Raw genomic sequence first — 27,452 nt, 5'->3', positions numbered from 1 at the left:
ACTCAAACTGCAGACCTTTTGGTTAGCAGCCTGAGCTCTTTACCACTGTGCCACCAGGGCTTCCACTGAATGGTAATTGTTATTTCTGGTGATCCTCTGCTGAAGTGGCATTTAGAAATCTCCATTGTTCTTTTTTTTTTTTTTCTCTGAAAGGATGGTGGAGTATCATGTTCACTCCTGAACCTATCCACCTGAAGATGGGACTAGACTTATCAAGTAATGAGGACAGCGTATCAGGGGCCTCCCCTCTCCAAGGGGTTAGATGCATTCCTCTGGGTGGTACATCTCCCTTAGGTCTCTCCCGGCCCAGGGATGACCCCCCTCTGGGAATTTCCCATTTCCCATGCAGTTTCAGAGAATTTGGCTTTTACTAGAGATTTTTATTTAAAAAGCATGTTTAAGATTTGGGCAATGTATGACTGTTCTTTGGTACCAATGCCAGGGAGTATGCAGGGAAATAGGACCAAGTGAGACTTGGTAAATGAGATGTTAATAAGGGGTGTTCAAAACCAAGGGGAAAGCTGTACAAAAACCCAGAGAGAGAATATGCATGGCTGGAGTGGGAAAGGCCAGTGAGTTAGATGAAGTGGGCAGATATGGCTCTTGTAAAAGTCATTTTATGACACTTTATCCCAAGAGCCCTGGGGAGCCACTGAAGGGTTTTAAGCAGGACAGTGACATTCTCTCTTAAACCAGCCCTTCCAGCTCCCATAATGATGAGGCCCCTGAGTCTTTCTCGGCTGGAGCCCACCCTGTTTCCCTCTCAGCAGTCCATCTCCATCTGCATGGCCACCCCACCATGCCTCTCCAAGCACAGTCCAAATGCAAGAAGAAGGGGGTGGACGGACAAAGAGATAAGTCCCCTTGCTGCCACCATAAGCCTGACCAGGGCCAGTCTGCTAGGGGACATCTTTGAGTGAGCAAACAAAACCCAATGTGGGTGTCATGATGGGTCCACAAAATACAACCACATGTGCTTTTGAACCTGGGTGCCTGCGAAAGCCCAAAGTCAAACAAATTCAGTGTAATAAAAGCTGCTGCTTATTATAAAAGAAAAAAAAAAACCCATCTTCAACTGAATTACTCCATAACCTTCAGCAAGTCAAGGGCCATAGTTTTCCTAGCACTTAAGGCCCTCTTTCCCTATAAAAATATCCTGATTAGCTTGCTCTAAGTGGACCCAATTTTGTTCCCTTACAAAGAAAAAGAAAACTTTAGAAAAGCATAGAAATTATAAACAGTTTTCCTGTTTGAGAGATGTGTGGAAGTATCCCAGGGACAGAGATCTAATAGTTCCTCCATCCCTTCAAACTGCACATCCAAAAAAAACTGTTAACACAGCCACTCTGGAAGGAAAATTGGCAGGAGCTGTTAAAATGTATGCAGGAGAAAGATGTGGTAGTCTGCTTCCGAAACGATTCACAGCCTTGGAAACCCTACGGTGCAGTTCTACTCTGTCCTGCAGGGTCGCTATGAGTGGGATTCGACTGGATGGCAGTGGGTTTTTTGGTTTTTATTAAAATGCACATACATGTGTCCAATAATTCCAACTGTATATTTGCATAGAGAAATATTTGCATATGTGAACAAGAGGACTGTACAGTGATTATTTGTTGCAGTGTCCTTTTTAAGGATGAAAAGCTAGTAAGAACCTAAATATCCACCAACAGGGGACTGGTTAGATAAATTATGGTATACTGAGAGGGAGGAGCCCAGATGGTACAAATGGTTACTGTAAGCGCTCAGCTGCTAACCAAATGGTTAGTGGTTCAAACCCAGCCAGTGGCTGCATAGGAGAAAGACCTAGTGATCTGCTTCCATAAAGATTACAGCCAAGAAAACCCTATGGGGCAGTTCTAATCTGTCACATGGGGTCACTATGAGTGGAAATCAACTCGATGGCACCTAACAACATACTAAGAGGAATGTTATAATCTAATGTAATATACAGTATAGTAGTTGAATATATTTTAGAGCCAGGCTACAGGGGTTTAAATACTGGCCCTACTATTTACCAGCTATATAACCATAAGCAAGTTACTTAACTTTTCTAAGCCTCAGTGTCCTCATCTGTAAAATAGAAATGACAATAGCACACTTGCTTTATAGGCTTGTTAAGGGAATTAAATTAGTTAATGCATGTGAATTAGTTAGAATGGTACCTGGCATAGAGTAATCGCTTAATTATTAATAGCTTTTTAAAATTATAACCACATGAAATAGTATACACAAAAAGAATAAAGTATATCTATATGTATAGTAAGAAAGATCTGTAATACACACTGTTGAATAAAAAAAAGCAGAATACCATATGTAGTAGTCCACTCCACCACTTGTTTGTAAATTTGTTGTACTATGGTGGCTTGCACGTTGCTGTGATTCTGGAAGCTATGCCACCAGTATTTCAAATACTAGCAGGGTCACCCATGGTGGACAGGTTACAGCAGAGCTTCCAGACTAAGACAGGCAAGCACCTGGCAATCCACTTCTAAAATAATCGGCCCGTGAAAACCTTATGAATAGCTGCAGAACACTGTCTGATATAGTGCCGGAAGATGAGCCCCTCAGGTTGGAAAGCACTCAAAATACAACTGGGGAAGAGCTGCCTCCTCAAAGTAGAGTCAACCTTAATGATGTGGCTGAAGTAATGTTTTCAAGACCTTCATTTGCTGATGTGGCACGACTTAAAATAACAGGAAACAGCTGTAAACGTCCATTAATAATAGGAACATGGAATGTATGAAGTATGAATCTGGGAAAATTGGAAGTCGTCAAAAATGAAAATGGAACACATAAACATCAATATCCTAGGCATTAGTGAGCTTAAATTCACTGGTATTGGCCATTTAGAATCGGAAAATCATGTAGTCTACTATCCTTCAATATTGCAACTCGAGGCTTGAATTTTTTCTTCAGTTCTTGCAGCTTGAGAAAGAAATGCCAAGTGTACTCTTCCTTTTTGGATTTTCTGACTCCAGGTTTTTGCACATTTCATTATAATACCTTACTTTGTCTTCTCAAGACATCCTTTGAAATCTTCTGTTCAGCTCTTTTACTTCATCATTTCCCCCTTTCACTTTAGCGACTCTAACTTGAAGAGCAAGTTTCAGATACTCTTCTGACATCCATTATGGTCTTTTCTTAAAAAGCAAAGATGTCACTTTGAGGACTAAGGTGCACCTGGCCCAAGCCATGGTATTTTCAATCGCCTCATATGCATGGGAAAGCTGAACAATGAGTAAGGAAGACTGAAGAAGACTCAATGCCTTTGAATTATGGTGTTAGCAAAGAATATTAAATATACCATGGACTGCCAGAAGAATGAACAAATATGTCTTGGAAGAAGTACAGCCAGAAAGCTCCTTAGAAGTGAGGATGGTGAGACTTCGTCTCATATTCTTTGGACATGTTATTAGGAGGGACCAGTCCCTGGAGAAGGACATCATGCTTGGTAAAGTAGAGGGTCAGCGAAAAAGAGGAAGACTCTCAACAAGGTGGACTGACACTGTGGCTGCAACAAGGGGCTCAAACATAGCAACAATTGTGGGGATGGCACAGGAACAGACAGTCTTTTGTTCTTTCGTACATAGAGTCACTACGAGTTAGAACCAACTCGACAACACCTAACAACAACAACAGCAGTCTATTATTTATGGTGTTCTACTATTCATATTTTTAAAAGGAAAAAGTACTATAAAATTTCTATGGGCACCTATGTTTGTAAATGCACAAGGAAGAAAGGGCCTGGAAAAGGGAACAGAATTTGAGACAGTGATCAAAAAGGACTTTACCCTTATCTGATTTCAGATAGATAGATGATAGAAGATGATAGGTGGATAGATAGAGAGATAGATAGATACAGATGCACACAGACATACATACACATGTACATGGAATGTATTCATACAATATTTGTAACTTTAAAATTAAATGACCAAGGTGGTATAAATTACTATTCCCCTTGGTGCAAACAGTTAATGCACTCAGTTGCTAACCGAAAGGCTGGAAGTTCAAGTCCACCCAGAGGTGGTCAGAAGAAAGGCGTTGCAATCTACTTCTGAAAAATCAGCCACTGAAAACCCAATGGAGCACAGTTCTACTCTGACACAAAAAGGGTCACCATGAGTTAAACTGAGTCGATGGCAACTATTTGGTTTTTGGTTTTTTGGTTTTGTAAATGAGGAAACTAAAGCTTAAAGACATCCAATAACACGCCTAAGCTCACACAGCCAGCAAATCCCAGAGGAAGGATCTGAGCCCAGGTCTGCCTGCCCCAAAGCCTCCCCACCACTCCACATGGTCTCTTGAGGCCACCCAGGAGTTGACTATAACAAAGGCTAGAAGAAGGGGCTTACTTTTTCATAATGGCTGCAATGGTAATAGCCAAATGCAATGAAGAACTGTGTTTTTGTTTTTGTTTTTAATTAATGAACCTGTTGGAATGTACCATTCAGCAGTTGAGCTGAATGGTTCCTGCTGTTCCTGCAAAACAAAAATCCTTCTGCATAAGCCACTTCCACAGCCACTTTTCCAGCCTTATCTATCCAGAAATTGTGAAAGGAATACACAACTGAATGTGTCAGAGGGGTACCTCCTCCAGCCAGACCCAGTCTGCTGGCTCCCTCCCTGGCTTCCCCACCACCACCCAGGCCATCTGCAAAGACTGGGCACCTCCACATGGGGTGCCTAACTCATCCTCACCTAGAAGGAGAAGAGCATTAAACCTTGAGATTTTCTGTCTCTGTTAGCTTTACTTCTCCCTGGACCTCAGTGAGGCAAGGTGAGTCCTTATTTTATTTTTATTTTTTACTTTGGTTTGATGGTTTTGAGGGTCCCTTCAAGTTCTAATAGTCAAAACCAATTGCTCTTGAGTCGATTCTGACTCATGGTATCTCCACATGTGTCAGAGTAGAACTGTGCTCCACAGGGTTTTCAATGGTTCTGATCTTTCAGAAGATCACCAGGCCTTTCTTCCAAGGTGCCTCTGGGTGGACTTGAACCGCCAACCTTTTGGTTAGCAGCCAAGCACGTTAACCATTTACACTACCTAGAGATTCATTCTAATAGTCAAAGGACATTAGAAATATTCCTTTACTTTTCTCTATCCATACCCTAAAAAATAAACAAACCAAATTCTCCCTCCCTTAGGATGCTGCTTAACTGGCCATTTTGGCTGTCTTCATATTATAAGGAAACCTTTTCAAATGAAGAAATAAAGCATTCTTAAAATGTTAATCACCACTCTATCTCAGTCCTAGGAGGAGCCACCTGCCTTAGACTATCATGGGTTTATGAATGTTGAAAAGTATTTGAAGAATGACATACCTAAGGAAAAAGTTTAGCCCTACCCTTTAGTAGCTGGGTGGCATTGGGCAAGAATTACCTCATTCAGCCTCAGTGTTTACCATCTGGAAAATGGGGGTAATACCTACTCTTAAGGTTGCTGGGTGGATAAAAGAGACAGCAACTGTGAAGCACTGCTCCCAGTAGAGGTCTAGAGATGTCCCTTCCCTCCTCCCACCTTCCTTTAGACAACAGCAGCTCTCCTCTTTGCATGGTCCCCAAGATTTTGATAGCCTGGGTCCCCTCAAGTGGCTAGATCTTCTCTGAAGTCTGATCCTTTTCATTTTTCTTAAGTCACAAAGCCAGTGTTAGGGTGTGATTGTGTGTGTGTGAGAGAAAGAGAGAATTGATCTGGCTTCTTTGAAAATGGCTTCTTTGCTAAAACCACAACCTCAGATCTGATAGTGAAAGAATCTGCTGGCTCCGGCCCCTGTCAAAACAATTCGGAGATATCCAGGGACCATCCTCCAGGGCTGGCAGCCAGCCCCAAGCTGAGCCGCCCTCTCAAATTCCCAACAGGCTCTGGGGCCAGGCCCCCAACACTCCACCCCATGGATGAAAATGGGGCTGGAGAGACGACTTGGCATTCTGAAGCAGAATTCTCTCTTCTGTCCCCTTAACCTTGCAGAAACCACACGCTTACCCCAATTTTCAGAAAGCTCTTGGCACTGCCCACCGTTCCTGAGCTGGACAGAGCTGCTAAAGCAGGATCCATTCAGCCAAGGAGGGCCACCTTCTTCATTCCCAGCCCCCTCCCCTTCCTCCTCAGAGTCAAGGTTTTGTCAGGAGTTTGAGGGGCAATGACTGGTGGGGTGGGGGCCCACACACATCCTGCTGTTGCCAAGTCCTTTTCTTTCCCCCACAGTGTGTTTTATAAGGCGGCATGTAGCTTATTCTTCTCCTAAACACTTGCTGGGGTGCAGGGCCTGGAGTTGCCATAGAAACACCTTATAACTCCTCCTCATTTAGAAGGTTGTGCCAGTCCCAAGGGCTTTTGGAGAAAAAGACAAAAAGAGACACCTGTGGATGAAGGGAGGGGAGCGGGGAAGGCCATGAGGGGAGCCCACAGAGAGACCAGGCAATATGGAACCCAGCCACGAAGAGAAAACAATCAAGAAGGTCTGGAAGGGGAAGCTGGCAGGCTGAGCATTTTTAACAGGACAGAGATTCAATTAGTGGGATGGTCAGGTCAAGGGGGATGGATCAAGGGAGAGAACGAGCAGCGAGCAGCGCTTCAACCCAGACTGGAAACCAAACCAGAAAGGCTCTAAGCAAGGAAAATCTGGAGCCACCTACTGGACACCAGCAGGGTGCTCTCTGTAAGGCAGTGGGAGGTCAATAAGCTAGGCAGCCCACATCCACACCTCCCATTTTTAAAAGCATTAGCTCATCCCTGCCACTAGTGCAGTGCACCAAACCCAGCCAGGACAGTTTTGGATCAGCTCCAGTGCATGTAAGATTTTTGGTTTCTTTTTTATTTTTGCTATACCACAATGTTCTGGCCTTTGAGTATTTTCTGGTACCTTAGCTTTTCTTGGAGCAGTTTATTAAGGTGGGGGGTTGGGGAGGTGGAGTAGCTGTTTCTTGAATAAATCCCAGAGAAACTGCAAGTGACTTTTCGCCTCAGCCCAGAGCCACAACAAGAAACATAAGCAGAGAGAGAACAGAGTCCAGGAGGTCCCAGTGGAAGCAGGAATCACTTGCTCTTTTTTCCACTGTTTCCTGGTGAACTTCCAGGGTGGACACCAAAAAGCAAAGGGCAAGGGGAAAGGATGAAGTCCCCTTCCCCACAAAAAAAAAAAAAAAAATCCAGTGAACACACCCAACCAGTTGTCAAGCAGCAAAGTCATTGGATCGCAAGTCTGCGCACCCTAATTCCACCTGTTAGCTCCTGGTCGCTATGCACCTCACTCAGCAAAACCAGAATCCAGGGGCAGCAGCAACTCCCAACACTAGTCAGGTGGGAATATCACCCACTGGGGTGAGGAGGGAAAGGCCATTGGAATTTGGGTGGGGGCAGTCAGGGGAGGAGGAGAAAACCTTCCCAGGCTGCAGGCAACCAGGATCCTCCCAAGCAATGCACAAACCCAGGGCAGCCCGTTCCCCAAGGAGAGGGAAGGGTGCCCAGGGTGGGTCTCTGGAAACCTCTAGCAAGGATGACCCCAGGTCATACAAACACCCTTGTCTGCCAAGTGGACTGACCTTCTGGTCGCCACAGCCCCATCTCTGACTTCTCCTAGGCTCAGCCTGGCCCACCAGCAGTGCCCCTCCCAACCCAGGCTGCCCCCCATGCCAGGGTCCTGCCACCTCCCCTTCACGGGCAGCACACTGGTGGAGGCCCTTACCCAGCACCCAGTGGAAAATCTGCTTCTCCTTTATGACTATACTTAAAACACACACGCTCCATTCTTATATCGCCACCCACACCCAGCGCGCACACACACACACACACACACAGAGCAGGGGTCAATGGACCGGCACGCTTTATGAGCTGGAAAGGAAGGGAGAGATGGTTCACAGCTGCTGCTCCACCTCTGGACATCCAAACACAAGTGTCCCAAACAAGTTTCCCAGGACACTCCCAAGGCCTTCCATAAAAACTGCTTTCACTTCTTACCCTGGCCTCTCTAGTCAAGATGGGAAGTCCAGTTTGGAAATGGCCCCATGGTGTGACCCTTGGCATTTTGGTTCTTTTGGTGACAAATCTATTTTTCGCTGCTCATTCTCCCCCTCCTCACACACATTTAAGGAAAAAAAAAAAAAAAGCCTTCCTGTGAATTTTCACAGCTATGTGATAAGTAAGCCCTCACACACTCCACCTCCAGCTTGCTATCAACACTCTGAAACTCAGTTCCTCCAGGGGGAGAGTCAACCCCATGCCTTTTCTTCTCATTTTCCCCCATCCCCCCTTAAGTCCACCCAAACTTGGCAGCCTGCTGCTCTCAGTGCAAGAAGCTCCATTAGTACTTGCCTGAGAAACGCAGGGCTGGGTTGTGCCTTAACGAAAAGGTTGAACTTCATGGGTGCAGGAGATGATACAAACTCTAGAATACTCTCTAAGTGTTGCCTGCAACTTTCCACGCACGTGGCTGGCAACTTTTTTTTTTTTTTTTAAACACTCTAACATCGTAGCACTTTAGTTAGAATTGCAAGTTTTAGGAAACCTCTTCCTTAGCCTTCTCCAGCCCTTTCTCCCGCAACGGTGGACGGGAGAATTTTCCAGATGTCAAAAGGACTAGTAGGGACCTCACGCCCCCAAAACAAGAGGAAAGGCTGCAGGGCGTTCATTCAGTCACTATAGAATTCCTCGCAGGGTATCCACCCCTCAGCTGTGCCAGGCCCCCTCTCGAGGAAACTGAGTCTCCCCATCCCGCCCAAGCCCGTTTGCAGAGTAAAAGAGCCGGGCTAGCCAGGCCACCGGCAGCAGCGCCCCGCCCGGCTGCAGCGCGCAAGCGGGCACCGCGGGGGCTCCAGCGGGGGCCCCAGGGCTTACCGATGTCGGAGTTGCAGAAGGCGTCCTGGGGGTGGCTGGGCGAGCATGTGCACGCCTCGGCGCCCCAGTCCCCCAGGCTCCAGGTGCCCAGAAGCACTACAAGCCCGAGCCAGGGAGTCATTGCTGCTGCCACCGCTGCTGGGGCTACTGCTCGCCTCTCCAAAGTTGCCGTGCGCGCCACCGGCCGGGCTGCTACAGCCGAGCTCGCCGCCGGGCCGACTGGGGCAACTTTGGCCTCGGGTGCGCTGCCCTCCGAGTGCCCAGGCGGGACGGGATGCGGCGCAGGGAGGCTGCTTCTGGGCCGGCGCACACGCAGCGGGCGGGCTCTCGGGGCGAAGGAGCTAGCGCTGGAGCAGGAGCGCAGGAGCAGGAGGAGGAGAAGCCGCTCAAGAGCTAGTCTGCTGCCCACTGCCCGCTCTGCACCGCTGCCGGGGCGGCCAAGTGATATAGCGCGGGTCCCCCGGGCACCCCCCCACCTCGGGCACTCGCGGCCCGCCCCTCCGACCAATGGTAGAGCCGCATTACCTCATCGGCCCTCCGAAAAGGGGGCGGGGCCGGGGGCGAGGGACGCGGGGTGGAGCCGCCCGGGTCAGTTCAGCTCCTTATAGGGAATAACGCGGCTGTGGGCACGCGAGTGGGTGGGCTGGAGCGCGCTCCGGGCCTGAGCTAGCGGCTTGATCCCCGCAGCGTCGCCCCCTGGGCCCCTTCTCGCTTGCCCCTTCGCCCCACGTCCACCTCGTCCTCTAGGCGCTCTGACTCAAACCGGAATCAACTACCAGCCAGCTACCCCAGCTCATCCACCTCCGCAAGTCAAAGGCGGACTGGCCCTGGAGATCTTGACTGCCCGGCGGAACGCCTAGGAGAAAATGCTAGCCCTCCACCTCCTCTCCCAGTGACAGAGAGGAAAGACCCAGACAGATGACCTCCTCTCTGCCTTTCCTGGATTTGGGGAAGTCATCTAACGTTTGGAGCTGGCCACATAGATCGTTGTTTACACCTTCTCTCCAACACCCCCCAAAAAGGGGGTTGTGGATTCATCCAACAAACACCGTTCTGGATGCTGGGGTGAGCAAGACAAAGCCCTTGCTCCCTGGAACTTACACGCCATACCTCAGTAAACCATGAACACATGCAGTGCTTTTCTATAGTATATGTACTATGAAGAAAACAAAACAGAATAATGGATTAGAAATGACTGGGGAGGCTGCTTTCTATGGGATAGTGAGAGAAGGTCTCTCTGAGAAGAGGGCATCCTAGCTGAGAAGGGAACAAGGAGAAGGACCAGCTAGGTGGCAGTCTGGGAGGAGAGAGCTCCAGGCAGGGAGAACAGCAAGTGCAAAGGTCCTGGACTCATTTGAAGAATAAAGTAGAAAGGGCAGGAGGAAGAGGTAAACTTGCCTATGGCAGGCAGGTTTCTATCTTTAGCAAGGAATTTGAGGGTGAACTGTCCCAAATCTGAGATAAATCCAGATCCTGGAGAACTATCCAGGATCCTAGACTACTAGCTATAATGAATGATTACTAATAACTAATACTATTACTATCCTTATTATCAAGTAACACCTTGATACTGTTTTACATTTTTTAAAGCAGGTTTCCATACCACATCTCATTATATCTCATAGTAATCCTTCTAGATGGGAAAAGTACAAAGTATCGTTCACACGTTCCAGGTGAGAAAACTGGCACAGAAAGGTGACAGGACTTGGTGACCAGGCAGGAACTCAGCTCATTCATTTATACTGATTCTTCTTATCCCAAGAGATACATTTATTTCCCCAGACTTTGTTGTTGTTAGTTGATGTCAACTCAACTTTGACTCATGGTAACCCCATGTACAACAGAACTCACAGCTGCTGGATTCTGCACCATCTTCACAATCATTAGTATGCTCGAGTCCATTGTTGCAGCCATTGGGTGTTTAGAGTGATTTCCAACCTACGGGGCTCATCTTCCAGCCCTATATTGGACAATATTCTGTTGTGCTCCATGGGGTTTTCACTGGCTAATTTCCAGAAGTAGATCACCAGGCCTTTCTTCCTAATCTATCTTAGTCTGGACTTTAACAGAGGTTAAATCTAAATCTAACTGTGCAAACACCTTTTTGCAACTATAACCTTCCATCTTTCTACCCTTATGTCTCTCTCCCTGTCTCTCCCACCTCATCGTGTTAGAAAGAGACTTGTATGTTTTGGTTATAGAAATCCTAAGTGTTTGGAACAAAATAAGGGCTGGGAATACTGGTAAAAAATGCAAGCCCACCCTCTTTCTCAGAAACTCCTCCATTTACCGCTCAGAGAAGTGAGATTAGGATGACCTAAGTAGAAAATTTCATCGGAGATGGTATTTCCAAGAACAATCTTCAAACTCCCATTTCCAAACCCTTAAACATTTTAGTCACAGGGAACAATTTTCAAATTCCCATTTCCAAACCCTTAAACATTTTAGTCATAGGGAGGGGAAGCTATTTCTACATTTTTTCTGTCTTATTCACCTTCCAACTTTAAGACCCGTCTCACTTTATCTCTAACTATAGCCTAACCCATAGAGTTCTTTTCCCTCTCAACGTTTACTCCAACATTTTCATGGAATATGGTTGTATTATTTCCCCAAGCAGAGTCCCTGGATGGTGCAAATGGTTTACGTGCTCAGCTGCTAACTGAAAGGTTGGAGGTTCAAGTCCACCCTGAGGTACCTCGGAAAAAAAGGCCTGATGATCTACTTCCAAAAAATCAGCCATTGAAAACCCTGTGGAGCACAGTTCTACTCTGATACACATGAGGTCGCCACGAAGTCAGAATCAACTTAATGGCAGCTGTTGTTTGTTTGTTTTTCATCTCCTCAACCACACTAGAAACACTTCGAGGCCTGAGATCTTTGGCCACTCTTCTCCCTCAGAACAGAAAATAGGTTCCCGGGAGTGTTGGGCATGGGTGTGGCCAGCAGCCCACAGAGTCCTGAGTAGACATTCAGGAGGGCACCCTGTGGATGTGACTGAAGGAGGGCACACTTGAGATTTGCCAGACTCTCTTATCCCTGCCCAGTCCCAGTCATGTGGAAGGCTTTATAAGATTTTCACAGACCAAATCCACTTTGGATAAGTATCTTACGTGATAGAGGCCCTCTCTTCTCTTCTTTCTTTTTATTCTATGGTTTTGTCCAAAGTGCCAGTATTTTCTCCAAGGAAAAGGCTTGCTTAGAATGAGGATCAGGCTTTTGCTGAAACTTTTCCTAAACTCAAACAGCAGGTTTCTCATCGAAAACATCCAAAGCATCTGATTAGGGCAGCTACTTAATTACGTAATCCAGGAGTAAATCTGATTATTTTTCCAGCTGAAAGGTAATGAAACTGTTTTTTGGTTTATTTCCTCTTGCTCCCTATCCTAAGCTGGTACACACAGAGTCTTTGGAGTTCAGTGAAGTTCTTTCAGTTGGGAAGTTCTCCCTAACACCTAATTGAGGGGGATCCCCTCCACCTACCAATGTGAAGTCAGCTGAGTCCTTACCCCGAGGAAGAGAAAGAGTAAGATCCATGCATCCTCACTGAGGGGACCTCACCTGCCAGGTCAGTACCTCCAACAAGCCAACCTCAAAGCCATTCATCAGGATGTCACAGTGTCCGTGGGCCTAATAATAGCTAAGAATTGCTTTTTCAAGTCCACTTTTTAAGCTAGATGGAGTGAACCTGGACCTGATGATTAAGAATGAAGATACTGGCTCTTTGGCTTTCCCTTGACAACTAAGAACAATGATAGATTTATAAACCTGGGAAGAACTTAAGAAGTTTCCGCATCTATCTGCTCTGTCCTCCAACCTACCAGGCTGACCTGGTTGTCCCTTTTCTAGAAAGGATGAGTCTATGTCACCTGCTTCATTTCAAAGTTTAGGGTGCTGGAACCTATAGGAAGTGTTCTCATAAACATTTAGAACTAAAAAGGACCTCAGAGACCCACTGTCCTCTTTCTATAGGTGGGGAAAGTAAAGTTCAGTGGGTGAAGGAATTTCCTCCAAGTTTCAAAGTCAGCTAGCGGCAGAGCCAAGGATGTCCTGCAGCCACCTTTCATACCCGGAGCTCTCTCTCCAACACACCCATGAGCCTCGGTCCTCCCATCTTCAGCATGTGACTCTGTGATTCACTCTGGCCATGGAAATTCCAGGCCCTCGCCACTTGTGGAATCCAGCATTCCAGATTTGTAGATGGCCCATTTCAAGTCTCTTCGTACAGTGCCCAGCACCTCGAGAGCCCCACCCCCACTGACAAAATAGTTCTCCTTATGATAATAATCAGCCTTTGAGCCAATCATGACAAAGGGAACCCTGTATTCTCCAGAGGTTTATCTCTTGTCTGTTTACTTTTTCCCTTTCTAAATTACCTAGTACCTTTGGATAATATTCTGAACATATCTCTGCAAAGAAATACATGAGAACTTTCTTTCTGGAAGTAGAAAAGGGGTAGGGGGGAGAAAAAGCAAATAAACAAAAGACCTGAGATTTAGCCCAAACATTGCAGGAGGATAGTTATGTGTCTGCCTTGGACAAGTCCCTTCACCTGTGTAGGTTTCAATTTCTTTGTTTATAAGATGAAAAACATACCTCAGTGGTCTCCAAGGGCCCTTCGGCTTGAAAAGTCTAAGATTCTATGGGAAATTCTCAAAGACAAGGTCAGTGTTACTGAAGGAAAGATACATCTTGCCACTTAAACAGGTTTAGGACAAATTGAGTGTGGCCAAGACTGAAAAGCATATATCAGTCTCTCAATCAACGCTTATAGAGTTCTTATTCTGCTCTCTCCTCAAAGACTCCAGGCTGAAAACAAAGAATTTCAAAGAAGATTGTGATGGCAGACTCATAGGAAAGAGTGAGGGTCTTGTTCCTGGTAGAGTTCAGCATTAGGTACTTGTTTATCTATTTGCCTTTTGAATTACAAGCACTCTAAGATTAGGAAGCATGACTTTTTGTGTCTATACTATTAATAAAATTCATTGAACTCCTATACATCCTTCAGAACTCAGCTTAGATGTCACCTCCTCCGGGATGTTTCTTCTAATTCCCTGCCCCCAGCCCGGATTAAGCCTCCTCCCAAGTATCCCCACAGCACCCTGTGCTTCCTATTTTCACAACACTTAGCCGACTGTAATGTGATTATCCATTTACCCATCTGTTTCCCTTCCTGGACTGTAAGCACCTTGAGGACCGGGGATGAAGTGTGCTAACAAAGAGTTCAATAAGTATTGGTTGAATAGGTTGAATGGAATAGCACAGACCTTTCCCAGTATTCACATGGGCAGGTTATTAGCTCGGTGGAGAGTTCGCTGAGCCCTATCCCTCTGGCCAGTGCTAGGGGGCGCTGTGAGCCAGAGAACACCCATTCCCTCAGCCTGCTGTCTCCACTAGTCTCCCTGAGAAGGCGGGAGAGACACAATTCCACACTAGTCCGTGGGGTTTGGGTGCCTTTGAGTGGGTGAAGCTAATCCCTCCCGTCTGCAATGGCCACAAAGCTCTCAGCCAACATCCTGTCCATGGCTGCCGAACTCCTCCACCCATGAGTTGGCGGCAGTCAGCCCAAGGGGAGCCGCTCTCTGGAAGCTACATACTTGTGAATCATTGGTCTGGGGTCCTGGGCACGTCTGCGAACACAAAGCAGAGGATGCCACAGCCCTATTCTTCAAGGGCAGAGCTAGACTCTGGTTGTTAAACCTGAGAAGGTGCTGACAAGAATGTATCATTTCTGCTGCCTCATAGGGAGACATCTCTTTTCTTCCCCTTTCCTTCCAGACCCTAGCCACAGCACCCTCCCCCAAACCCACAGTCCTCCTGAAAGTCATTGTATGCAAAATAGCCTTTTCCAAGCCGCGGCCCTGATCCACCCATGACCTTGTGCCCTGGCCAGACCCTCAGTGGGGCTGCCGCCCAGCACTAGGTAATTATGAACCTAAGGTGGTAGGTACTTCAGGTTCTCTCTGTGTCTGGCACCAGCAGGGAGTAACCACCTTTACTCGCTTCCATCTGGAGTCAATTTCATGGCAGTAAAATTGCAGGGCGTCTCTTGCCCCAGCTCTCCCCCAGCCCCACCAGGGAACTGAAGATCCCTCAGTAAGAGTCACTGACTGCATTCACTGGAATCTTGGGGTTTTTGTATTTCTTTCCATAGGGAGTGACTCCCAGGAATTTCAAGCCAGAAAACACGTGTGTGCAGTAGAGACATCCCATGTCCTGTGTTTTCTGGGGTGGTGGGAGATGAGGAGCAGAGGGAATCTCCCAGCTCTTTCTCTTTTTTTAATGGCTGTATGCTCAGGGAGCCAATGATTTCCTTGAAGGGTAATATGAAGTGGAGGGAGAAGGACTTCTCCTGAAGCTCATCTTAATGTATTCCTTATGCCCATGGAGTTCTTCTGTTTTTCCTTTAGAAATGAGTAGCTTCTTTGTGATTTCTTTGAAGATTGCATGCTCAGCTTCATGCAGAGGATGCACACAGGGGTCTCAACAGGTACTTTCGTGGGCTGGGCGGGAACAGGGTGGATGCATGATTGGTCTCTAGTCATAATGGGCTGGAGATCTTGTATCTGCCAATGCACTTGAGAACCTGCTGGAGCTGAATCCGACTTGTCCTGTGATGTGGGGAGGGAGCATTTGATGCTCTTGATCACACCCTTCCTAGATTTGGCTGCTGAGGCTCCACTTTCAGTGAAAGGTTTTTGATTTCTACCTCTCAGACTGTGCCTTCTCAGTCTTCTTGGCAGACTTTTAGGGCTCTTTCTGCCACTAAAATGGAGGTGTGGTCCAATTTTCTGTCCTTGACTCTCCCCTTCCTTTTTAGCTGCCACACTCTGCCTGGCTAAAACCACTCACTCCATGGCTTCAAATCTCCCACTATGCTGTTTGCATTGGGAAGGGCACTGCAGGCACCAGGATCCCTCTGAGCTCCAGACCTCTCTATCCAACTTCCTCCTGGACAGTTTCACCCTGAGGTCCCATGGACTCCTCAGACTCTAAGCATCCCAAACTAGTTGTCTTTTCTGCTCAGTCCCCTCTGGTGTTTCCTACCCTCGCAAATGGCACCATCATTCCCCAAATCCTATAGATTGCTCACTTTACAGCATCTCTTCTAGTCGCTCCTTTATCTCCCCATCCCCACCGTTTCTGCCTTGGATCAGGCCCCCATAGGCACTTGCCTGGACAATTGCAATAGTCACCTAATTGGTCACTGTACCCCGAAGAGTCTTACAACTTCTGCATTGCTGCTCAGGTGAGCATTTTCAAGTGTGAATCTGAAATCATGCTATCCCTTGCTTAAAATGATTCGTTCGTTCGCCATAGCTTTCTGAGCAAAGCTTTAAACGCCAAAGAAAGACATACAAGGCCCTCAGTGAACTGGCCCTTCTTAGAGCCCCCACAGTCCACAACTCTAGACAGCACCATTCACATAGAAGACAATGAGATTATTTCCCCTACAGTAAAGCCAGAGTCCCTGGGTGGTACAAATGGTTAATGGGTTCAGCTGCTAACCAAAGGGTTGATAGTTTGCATCTACCCAAAGGCACCTTGAAAGAAAGGCCTAGAGATCTACTTCTGAAAAAATCAGCCATTGAAAACTTTGTGGAGCACAGTTCTACTCTGAAACACATGGGGTCGCCATAAGTTGGAATCAGTTTGATAGCAACTGATTATAGTAATGCAACAGAAGGCTCTGTGCTTGCTCTCCAAATGTAAGCTGCCTTCATTCTCACTTCCAACTCTTACATTCCAGCCAGCAGTTTCCTGCCTCTGAGCCTTGTTCATACTGCACTCTTTGCCTGGAATCCATACTCCACCAATATTTTCTCCACCCTTCTTCTCATCTGCCAGGAAACATATATTCATCTTTCAGATTTTGGCTGGTGTTGCTACTGCATGAATGTTTTCTTGACCCTCCCTCTGCCCCTTTCTCCCTTATGCCATACATACCCTGTCCCTGCAACAAATCTCCCAGACTTCCATTTGGGCACTTCTCAAACTCTATTACCCCTAATGGTTGATATGCCTGACACTCTATAAGCTCCTCTGATACCTAGCACAGTATCTGCACACAGTAGGTATTTACCAAATATTGAAAGAATAAACTAACCAATGAATGGTAGGGAAAAAAAGGGGGGAAGAGGGGGGAGCATCAGAATATCACCTTCACAAATTCACCGTGATAAAGTTTCTGGAATCCAGCTTCTTGGGTCCAAAAACGCAACTAGATTAGGCTCCCAGAGCTGATGGGTCCCAGAGACACTACTCGACAGTTCACAAGAGACCAGCAAACCAACCACAATTCCATTGTCTTTGTTTCCCATGTGATATTTAATTGTCACACAGTCTACAGCGCTCACGTCAGCATGACCACCATCTTTTTCTCCTGATAACTGCGGAGAACTTTACGTGAAGCCAGTTTCTCATTAGAAGGTATGTATGAAGTATGGGGTTGTCATGGATTGAATCGTGTCCCCCCAAAATATCTGTCAACTTAGCTGCGTCATGATTCCCAGTATTGTATGATTGTGTACCATTTTGTAATCTGATGTGATTTCCTTATGTGTTGTAAACTCTATCACTATGATATAGTAAGAAGGATTAGCGGCAGTTATACTGATGAGGTCTACAAGATTAGATAGTGTCTTAAGCCAATCTCTTTTGAGATATAAAAGACAAAAGTGAACAGAAACACACTGGAACCTCACACCACCAAGAAAGCAGTGCTGGGAGCAGAGCACATCCTTTGGACCTGAGGTTCTTGAGCTGAGATGCTCCCAGACCAAAGGAAGACTGATGCATTATGAGGACCTTCCTCCAGAGCCCTGAATTTGGACTTGTAGCCTACTGGACTGTGAGAGAATAATCTTCCCTTTGTTAAACCCATCCACTTGCGGTATTTCTGTTATAGCAGCACTAGATGACTAAGAGAATTTGGTACCAAGAGAGTCGGGTGCTGCTCTAACAGATACTTAAAGTGGTTTTGAAACTGAATGGATAGAAGACCTGGAGCAGAAAAGAAGTGGCAGTGGCTGAGAAATGGCAGCAGCAGAACCAGGAGACCCGCGCCAGACAGCGTTGGAGGTGACCCACGGAGCAAGAGAGCTGAGTGCCTGTGCGCAGGAGGCTTCCTGGCGGAGTGGGGTGCCTCCAGGCACTTATTTGTGGAGCTAGGTTTGCCAACCCACAGAGCAAGAGAGCTGAGTGCCTTCTGGCCAAAGTTTGCTGGTGGAGTGGGGTATCTCCAGGCACTTATTGGTGGAGTTTACTGAGCTTTGGAACACTTGCCCCAGCAGGACAGATGCAGGCGTGAGGCCCAAGGGCCAAGAGGCCACAGGAAACAGAAACTGAAGCGATAAGGAACACAAATCTCAAAAGGTATGGCCAGGACCTCAGGGGTTTCAAAGGGTGGAGCATGGCCTCTGGTGTCTCTAAGTATGGAGTCACCATTCAGATGGACTAGGAGAGTGGTGTGCCTAAAGCCAAGGGAGCAGAGTTGCTGTCGCAGTGGGCCTGGAAGGCGGAGCTGAAGCCCAGGGCTGAGGGGCTTCCTCTCAGCATCCAGAGAGTGTGGCCCATATCTAGAGTCTGGAGGGCAGGGCTATTGTGTGAATGGTCTCAGAGAACAGGATTATTTTCAAGCTTTGAAGGCTGATGTAATGTGTTCTGCTGACTTGCTTTGTGCCTGTTATCCCTTCTTTTCCTCCAGTTTCTCTCATTTATGATGGAAATATCTAGCTTGTGCCTGTTCTGTCATTGTACCTTTGGAAGCAGGTAACTTGTATTCTAGATTTCACAAACGAAGAGGAATTTTTGGACTTTGGACTTGGAGTTAAGACTTTTGCTATGATATGATGGGGTGAATATGTTTTGCATGTTGCAAGGACATTAATTTTTGGGGGCCAAAGGGTGTAATGTCATGGATTGAATTGTGTTCCCGAAACGTTTCTGTCAACTTAGCTGGGTCATGATTCCCAGTATTGTACGACTGTGTACCATTTTGTAATCTGATGTGATTTCTTTCTGTGTTGTAAACTCTATCACTATGATGTAATAAGATGGATTAGCAGCAGTTATACTGATGAGATCTGCAAGATTAGATAGGGTCTTAAGCCAATCTCTTTTGAGATATAAGAGAGAAGCGAGCAGAGACACAGGGGAACTTCATACCACCAAGAAAGCAGTGCCTGGAGCAGAGTGTGTCCTTTGGACCTGAGGTTCCTGAGCTGAGATGCTCCCAGACCAAAGGAAGACTGTTGACAAGGACCTTCCTTCAGAGCCAACAGAGAGAGAAAGCCTTCTCCTGAAGCTAATGCCCTGAATTTGGAGTTGTAGCCTACTGGGCTATGAGAGAATCATCTCTGTGTTAAAGCCATCCACTTGTGGTATTTCTGTTACAGCAGCACTTGATGACTAAGACAGAGGTCATCATAAGAAGCATATTTCAGCTGAGATACTTTGAATTTCTCCCTCTCACAGAAGCAAAGGTTTTGTCAGGGGAGTGGTAATGCTCATACCCCCCAGCAAGAGCCCTTCTCTCTGGACAGTACTGGTCACACACTGCCAACTCTGGGCTCTTTGGTCTTCCAGGTTCTTTGCTCCAGACTGTCCACTACCTCCTCCACACTCTCCTCAGACCCTTTCTGCACTGGGATGATTATAATTCATTTGTTTTCTCCTTTTTAGATTATAGTCACCATCCAATGACTACCCCCAGGTCTACTAGTTTGGGTCCTGGGTGCCCCCAGGGTTTCAAGTCTGCATTTACTATGTCTTGATTTACTGCCAAGATGACTAAACACATGCATGGTGTGTGGTTTATGGCTTTGGTGCTTAGAAGACAACCAGCCGTATTTCCAAGTTGTTAGTATAGTCTTCATTATTACTGACATTCTCTATTTTCTCCCAGCGGTGTGCCATGGTGTGACTATTAACTCTTTGGAGGAAAAAGACAGGGTTCACTCCTTCTTTTCCTTCTTCCTTCAAATACTCACCAAATACTGATTGAGCGCCTACTACAGGATAGACACTGGGGCTGAAACAGTGAAGAAGGTGTAGACCCACCCTCGAGGAGTTCCCAGTGTAGTCAGAAAGACCAGAAAAAATAGTTGGTGGTAACAGCTACAATGGGAGGACCAAGTATGCCTGAGATCCTAGAGTTGGGTAGTCTAAGTGGGGAGAGGGCAAGTGTTTGGGAATCCATATTATGGTAAGACAGAGGGTCAGAACTAGGAGAGAACTATAGGTCATCAAATCCAGTTCCTTCATTTTATAGGCATGTAAAGAGGCCCAGAGGTGGACCTTTTATGTGGCTACACGGGACTATTGTCACATACAAGACCAGGAATCCGGCCCCTTAGTACCTACTCATCTTTCCATTACTCCAGGCTAATTCAGTGCTGGGCCCATGAGAGATATTCAGTAAGTAGTTATTTCCCTGCTCTGTAACATGCGTCAACCTAAGGATGATAGTTGGAAAAGATTTTCAGACAAGACAAAGAAAAGGAAGCTAGCAGTTGAATACCTGCAATGTACAAGGCATTTTTGATACAGTATTTCCTCTGATCCTCACAACCCTAAATAATAGATATTATTTTATGGTCAAGAAAACTAAGGCTCAAAGAAGTTAAATTGCACGTCTAAGTTTTCACAAGTGAGGAGGTAGCAAAGGTGTGATTCAGGCCCAGAATCTCTTTTCAGAACTGGTGCTCTTTCTGGAGACTGCGAAGTCTCTATGTCCATGGGTTCATCAGAGCACTTGAAGTGTTGTCTTTTGGGTTCTTGTTGAGATCTCAGAGCTTTTGATCATTGTGTTATGCAACCAAGCATAGAGAGAGACACAGTACTCTCTCCATGGGGGTCAGGAGGGAGTTTTATCAGCAGGCAAATAAAATACGCCTTATGTTTTGCCTGGTTTAAACAGGCAGGAGAAATCACATGGTGGGCAATTTATGGGGGTGTAGTGTGCCCTTCCTTACCCAGAATTTGAGTGGATGCCACAGGACAATTACATTCGTATTATAAAGAAAGGGCCCAGAACCCAGAGCAAGCTGATGGAATACTGATGAGTACATTTTAACAGCTGTTGAATATGGCTTCATTTCCTCTTGAAATTGCAAGCATGAGATGGAGAGAGTATACCATGTTTTTGTCCCAGTTTTGCCATACACAATAACTGTGTGTCCTTGAGTAAATCAATGAGCCCTCCACCCTTTCTTCAAATGTAAGACCAGGGTATTAATGATTTTTCAAAACTTTCCAATCAAATGTTCTAGAAGGTAGACTGATATGAGCATTAGGGACCAAGGTCTATGATGGCAATGAACCTGGGGTTTAATTCTTCTTCAGATACTTTTTCACTGTGTCCTTGAAAAAGTCTTTTATCAGCCTCAGATGCCTCGTGGTAAAATGGAAGAGAGAATTCATACTTTATGAGATTTTCATGAGGATCAAATAAGGTACTGTGAATAAAGCACTTGGCACAGTACTTGGCACATAGTAAATTCTCATTGAGAATCTATGCATGTATCAAGGTGTAGCCCTAGGGGTATAAAGATGAATGAGACCAACTATCCCGTTTGATCATGTAGGTAATACCCAAAAAGGGGAAGAGAAAAGGAAGAAGAGAAAATAAAAACTTGATGTTGTTCTTTTTGTTAGTTGCCTTTGAATTGGCTCCGACTCATGGCGACCGTATGTATAACAGAATGAAACATTACCTAGTCCTGCATCAGCTTCATGATCAATCTTCATGATTGTTGGTACGTCTGAGTTCATTGGTGCAGCTATTGTGTAGTGCCTTCCATTCTAGGGGACTAATCTTCCAGCATTATATTGGACAACATTCTGTTGTGATCCATAAGGTTTTCATTAATTTTTAGATGTAGGTTGCCAGGCCTTTCTGCCTAGTCTTTCTTAGTCTGGAAGCTTCACTGAAACCTGCCCACCATGGGTGACCCTGTTAGTATTTGAAATACAAGTGGCCCAGCTTCCAGCATATAGTAACATGCAAGCCACCACAATATGAGAAACTGACAGATGGTTGGTGGAAAACTTGATAGTAAGAGCTAAGTTTTATAGAGCACCTACTGGGTGCTAGCTATTCTTCTAAGTGGTTTGAATATACTAATTCATACTAATACTTATAGCAAAAACTGGGATTTTGAAACCAACAGAGTGGCCCAAAACTCATGCTCTTATCCACTCTGCTACCTTGATCCTTCATGGAGAAGTTGAACATAGAGAAAATAACAAGGGATAGATACAAGCGGCCAATGCCCAGTTTCTGTCAACAAAGAGTCTTCCTTCCCAGAATGCCTTGTACCCACTGATCAAGGAGTGTGATAACATGAACCAGATATGGCTACTATTAGAAGAGACACTTAGCAGGGCATTGAGTTTATCAGCAGGCCTTGCTGGTGAACAATAATCAGTCAGGTCAATGTGTTTTCAGGCCTTGGGATGAGCACAGAATTTAGAATCAGAACACTTGGTTCAAGTCTCATCTCCTCCATCTACTAAGTTTGTCTCTGAGCTTATATTTATTCTCTACAAAATGAGAACAGACTACTTTACAGAGGCAGTTGCAAGGATCAATATTAAATAATATTTGTTATAGTTGTTGTTGTTAGTTGCCCTCAAGTTGGCTCCAACTCATGACGACCCCATGTACAACAGAACAAAACGTTGCCCAGTCCTGCACCATCTTCATGATTGTTGGTATGCATGAGTTCATTCTTCTGGCCACTGTGTATTTTGAGTGCCTTCCAGCATAGAGGGCTCATTTCCAGAACTATGTTAGACAATATTTTATTGTGATTCAAAGGGTTTTTGTTGTCTAACTTTGAGAAGTGGATCGCCAGGCCTTTCTTTCTACTCTGCTTTAGTCTGAAAGCTCTGCTGAACCTTTGTACCATGGATGACCCTGCTGGTATTTGAAATACCCGTGGCATAGCTTCCAAGCATCATAGCAACGGGTAAACCACCACAATATGACAAACTGTCATATCTTCTGCCTTAAGAAATAACATTTACTGAGCATTTATTATGTGCCAGATCCCATTTCAAGTACTTTGCAGGTACTGATTTATTTAATTCTCACAACTCTATGATGTAGGAACTAGTATTATTATGCCCGTTTTTCAGAAAAGGAGCCTGAGTCACAGGTTCAGTAACTTGGCCAAGATCATACAGTTAATAAGTGGTGGAGCCAGATTTCGAAGCTCTTCATTCAGCCCTGTGCTCCTCATTCCCTCTGGCACTGCCTCTGATGATCAGTTGAAAATGTTTTGTAAATAATAAATGTTATTGCTTTTTTTTTTCTCTCCTATTCATGTCTTCAGCATTTGTTCATGATGTTTCCTTGGCCTAGGTTGCTTTTCCTCCTTTCACCTGGCTACCTCTTGTTTGTCTGGAGCAGTGAAAAATGTGGCTCTGAAGCCCCCATTGGTTTAATTGAGCCAGCTCTGACTAGGCTCATCATGGATTGTTAAATTTTCTGGAATTTCTCAAGTCAGTTACTGAGCACAGCCATCATTCCAAATTTGATTCTATAACCTTACCATTAAAGAATTAAACACAAGGGTAGTGAATACTTAAAACTCATCACTTCCTAATTATTTTATTACATTTTACTCTTATCTATGTTCATGAAGTTATTTGGTGTGGTTGTTGTTAGCTGCTATTGAGTCAGCTCCAATTTATGGTGACACCATGGGCAGCAGAATGAAACATTGCCTGGTCTTGTTCCATCTTCCGGATTGTCGGCATGCTTGAGTCCATTGTTGCAGCCACTGGGTATTTTGAGTGTCTTCCAATGTAGGGGTCTCATCTCTCCATGCTATATTGGACAATATGCTATAGTGATCCATGGGGTTTTCATTGGCTAATTTTCAGAAGTAGATTACGGGACTTTCTTCTTAGTCTGTCTTAGTCTGGAAGCTCCACTGAAACCTGTCTACCATGGGACAGCTTACTGGTATTTGAAATACCGGTGGCATAGCTTCCAGCATCATAGCAATATGCAAGCCACCACAGTACTACAAACTGACAGGCGGGCCCTGTTATTTACATCTATTGTGTCCGTATGGTGGAAATAACTGTATGTGGTATGCTACTGCACATTCTTCTCAGCTCTGCAGTCACTAATGTCATGTTAGTAGTTTAGAATTGGCCATGGTGGGAGAATTGGCACCACAGAAATTGGCAAATGCTACAGATCAGAACTTTTTGTCCAAGAGAGCTGGTTGTTAAGTAGCTACCAGTACACCACGGAGCCTGACCACATTGGTTCTAATCCCAGCTCTGCCATTTCCTAACTGTGTGACTTTGGGCAGGTAGCTTAACAACGCTGTGCCTAAATATCCTCATCTGTAAAATAGGAACAATAGTGCCTACCTCATAGAATTGTGAGGAATAAATGAGATGATACAGGAAAGGATTTCACAGACTACATGGCACAGAGTCAGCAGTCAGTGAATGGCTGCAGACATTATTATTGTTTATTATTAATACAATATTATTGTTAAGCATCATCTTTTTCTTTCCTCCCATCCCCGCCCCTAGAGATTATCTCTGACTTGGTGTTCATCACGCTCTACTAGGATTGTCACTTTCCTTGTCACTTTCCTTCTTTAGAAAAAGTGAGCTAATTACAAAGGCTAATTGAATCATCTCTTCTCAACCCTTAGCACACAGTAGGTCCTCAACAAATTGTTAGCTTACATTATTAGTTGAGAAAGAGTTCAGAGACTCCTGAAAAATCAGAATTAGGAAACTTGGAGGTTTCCCTAACCCCACTGCAAATGTTTTAGTACTTCTCCTCCACATCAAAGCATGCTAGGCTATTGGGTTTGGGGTTCTCGTCTTGGCAGTACCTTATGGTGAGGTCATTTTGGAATTTCAGGAACCGAAAGCCCCCTAACTTGGTGCCCAGACAGACCCACCACATGCTGAACTTTGTTTCATAGCAAAGTTCTCAGTGTATATAAAATGGAGTGCCTATGATATTCCTAGTGTGTCAAATAGGAATACAACTAGCAACTTTCCAAACTGCTTCAAGGTAGCTGGAACTGCTTCTGCCTTAAGTATTTAGAGAAAAAAGAACTTGATGTCACATGAACAAACTCTAAACGAGACTGCACATACCTGGAGTGCTCTCTAAGGCCTCCTGAGCCAGTGATTGAAGGCTGGTTTCAGGGGAAAGGAGGGGAGAGGCGAAGGCATGTTGAAAAATCATTTTTTGTCTGTTGTTCCTTTGTATGAACTGGTTGCTGGCTTATGCAATGCCCAGTAATTAAAATGGCTGGAATGCTTTGCATTTTTACGGCAATGTGAAGGCAGCTTGGAGGCCTGGAGCTGGAGCCAGCTGGAGGGCAGCCCAGCGATGCTACCCGGACTGCCCCTTGGCCTGGCAGAGGTGGTTGGCATCTGGCTTGGGGGAACAGGGGGAGGGAGGAAGTCAAAGGGTCAGAAATTGCTTCCACTCCTCTCCCCTTCCCTAGTCAGGTGCATCCAGGTGAACCACTTCTAGAATGAAGATATGCACTGCCACCCATCTTCTGGAAGTCTATAATGATTAGTGGTGATGCCTAGGAATGATAAACAATAATAAAACTATCCTTTATTAAATATCTACCATGTGCCAGGACCTGTATTAAGCATTTTACATATATTATCTGATTTCAAGCAAAAATCAGATTCTATTACACTCCTGCTCAAAACTCTCTGGAGGATCCCCAGCACACGTAGAATAATTTCCAAACTCCTCACCCTTTGAGATCCAACATGATTATGACCCTGCTATTGCTACTCTGAATGGTTAAGAGCTTGGCTGCTAACCAAAAGGTTGGCAGCTGAAATCCACCCAGGGGTATCTTGGAAGAAAGTCCCGGTGATCTACTTCAAAAAGATCACAGCCATTAAAAATCTTATGGGGCGCAGTTCTACTCTAACATACATGGGATCACCATGAGTAGGAATTGACTCAATGGCAACTGGATTTTTTTTTATCCTACCCTAGGAGTCCGCGGGTGGTACAAAAAGTGAATGTGCTCAGCTGCTAGCTGAAATTTTGTAGGTTCAAGTTTATCCAGAGGAGCCTCAGAAGAAAGATCTGGCAATCTACTTCCAAAAAATCAACCATTCAAAACTCTATGGAGCACAGTTCTGACACACATGGGGTTTCCATGAGATGGAACTGGCTTGATGCCAACTGGTTCGGAGGGTCAATGGTGATTCAGTGGTTGAATTCTCTCCTTCCATGCAAGAGACCTGGTTTTAATTCCCAGCCAAGACATTTCATATACAGCAACCACAACCACCTGTCTGTCAGTGGAGGTTTATGTGTTGCTATGATACTGAACATGTTTCAGCAGAGCTTCCAGACTAAGACAGACTAGGAAGAAAGGCCTGGCAATCTACTTCTGAATATCAGCAAGCAAAAACTCTATGGATCACAATGATATGATCCACAACCAGTCATGAGGATGGCACAGGACCAGGTAATGTTTCATTCCGTTGTGCCACAACATCACTGCCTTGATCTTTTCCCCCTCTGCCTCAAGCTCTCCATGTTCCTGCCTCACTGGCCTCCTTTCCATCTTTGGCTAAGCGAAATTCATTCCCTACTCCAGGTCTTCCCTCACTCTTCCCTCTGCCTCCTGCAGGCCTTCCATGGCCAGTTCCTTCTCATGATTCAGTTTTCAGCTCAGATGCCGCCTTCTCAGAGCCATCTGCCCTGGCTAAAGTAGCGCAAACAACCCCGAGGCACTTGTGTCTCTTATTGCCTTATTCTTTTTTATTCTTATTGCCTTAATCTTATTTCAGATTTCTCTCTTTTCACTATCTGAAAAAAAAAATCTCATCTATTTGTTTCTTTATGTGTTTATTAGTTATGTTTTCCAGCTAGAATGGAAGCTTTATAAGGGTAGGGTTCTCATCTGTCTTGTTCACTGCTGTATCCCCAGCACCTAGATCAGTACTCAGTAAATACTTTTTGATACAATGAATCTTCACAACAACCCAACAAGGTAGATAGACATCATGGTCCTCATTTTCCAGGTGAGAAAATTGAAGCTTAGGGAGGTTAAGTCATTTGTCCTAGGTCATCCCGTAGGAAGTGATGTCACCAAGCCCGTGTTTAGGATGTCTATTGTCTTAGCTATCTAGTGCTGCTATAACAGAAATACCACATGTAGACGGCTTTAACAAAGAGAAATGTATTCTCTCAGTCTAGGAGGCTCAAAGTCCAAATTCAGGGTGCCAGCTCCAGGGAAAGACTTTCTCTCTCTGTCGGTTCTGGGGGAAGGTCCTTATCATCAATCTTTCCCTGGTCTAGGAACTACTCAGCACAGGGACCCCTGGTCCAAAGGATGCGGTATTCTCCTAGCTCTTGTTTCTTGGTGGTATGAAGTTCCCCTGTCTCTCTGCTCACTTCTCTCTTTTATATCTAGAAAAAATTGGCTTAAGACACAACCTAATTTTGTAGGTAGAGTCCTGCCTCATTAACATAACTGCTGCTAATCTCGATTCACTAATATCATAGAGGTAGGATTTACAACACATAGGAAAATCACATCAGATGACAAAATGGTGGACAATCACACAATACTGGGAATCATGG

At 45.3% G+C, this 27,452-nt stretch overlaps 2 protein-coding genes across 2 annotated transcripts in view; one reads left to right on the top strand and one right to left on the bottom strand.

Annotated features, from left to right (window-relative positions):
• TIMP3 (TIMP metallopeptidase inhibitor 3) overlaps positions 1-9,247 on the bottom strand; it is a 69,781-nt gene extending 60,534 nt beyond the window's left edge. The window contains exon 1 of the mRNA XM_004373804.1: positions 8,837-9,247. Within this exon, the coding sequence (XP_004373861.1) occupies positions 8,837-8,957 (121 nt within the window). The 5' untranslated portion in view covers positions 8,958-9,247. The remainder of the gene's footprint in view (positions 1-8,836) is intronic.
• SYN3 (synapsin III) overlaps positions 1-27,452 on the top strand; it is a 658,658-nt gene that overhangs the window by 261,767 nt on the left and 369,439 nt on the right. The gene's annotated exons all lie outside the window — the stretch shown is intronic.

The sequence above is a fragment of the Trichechus manatus genome, unplaced genomic scaffold (genome assembly GCF_000243295.1).
Source record: "Trichechus manatus latirostris isolate Lorelei unplaced genomic scaffold, TriManLat1.0 scaffold00027, whole genome shotgun sequence".
In the NCBI taxonomy this organism is placed as follows: domain Eukaryota; kingdom Metazoa; phylum Chordata; class Mammalia; order Sirenia; family Trichechidae; genus Trichechus; species Trichechus manatus.
This window is presented reverse-complemented; position numbering and strand designations above follow the sequence as displayed.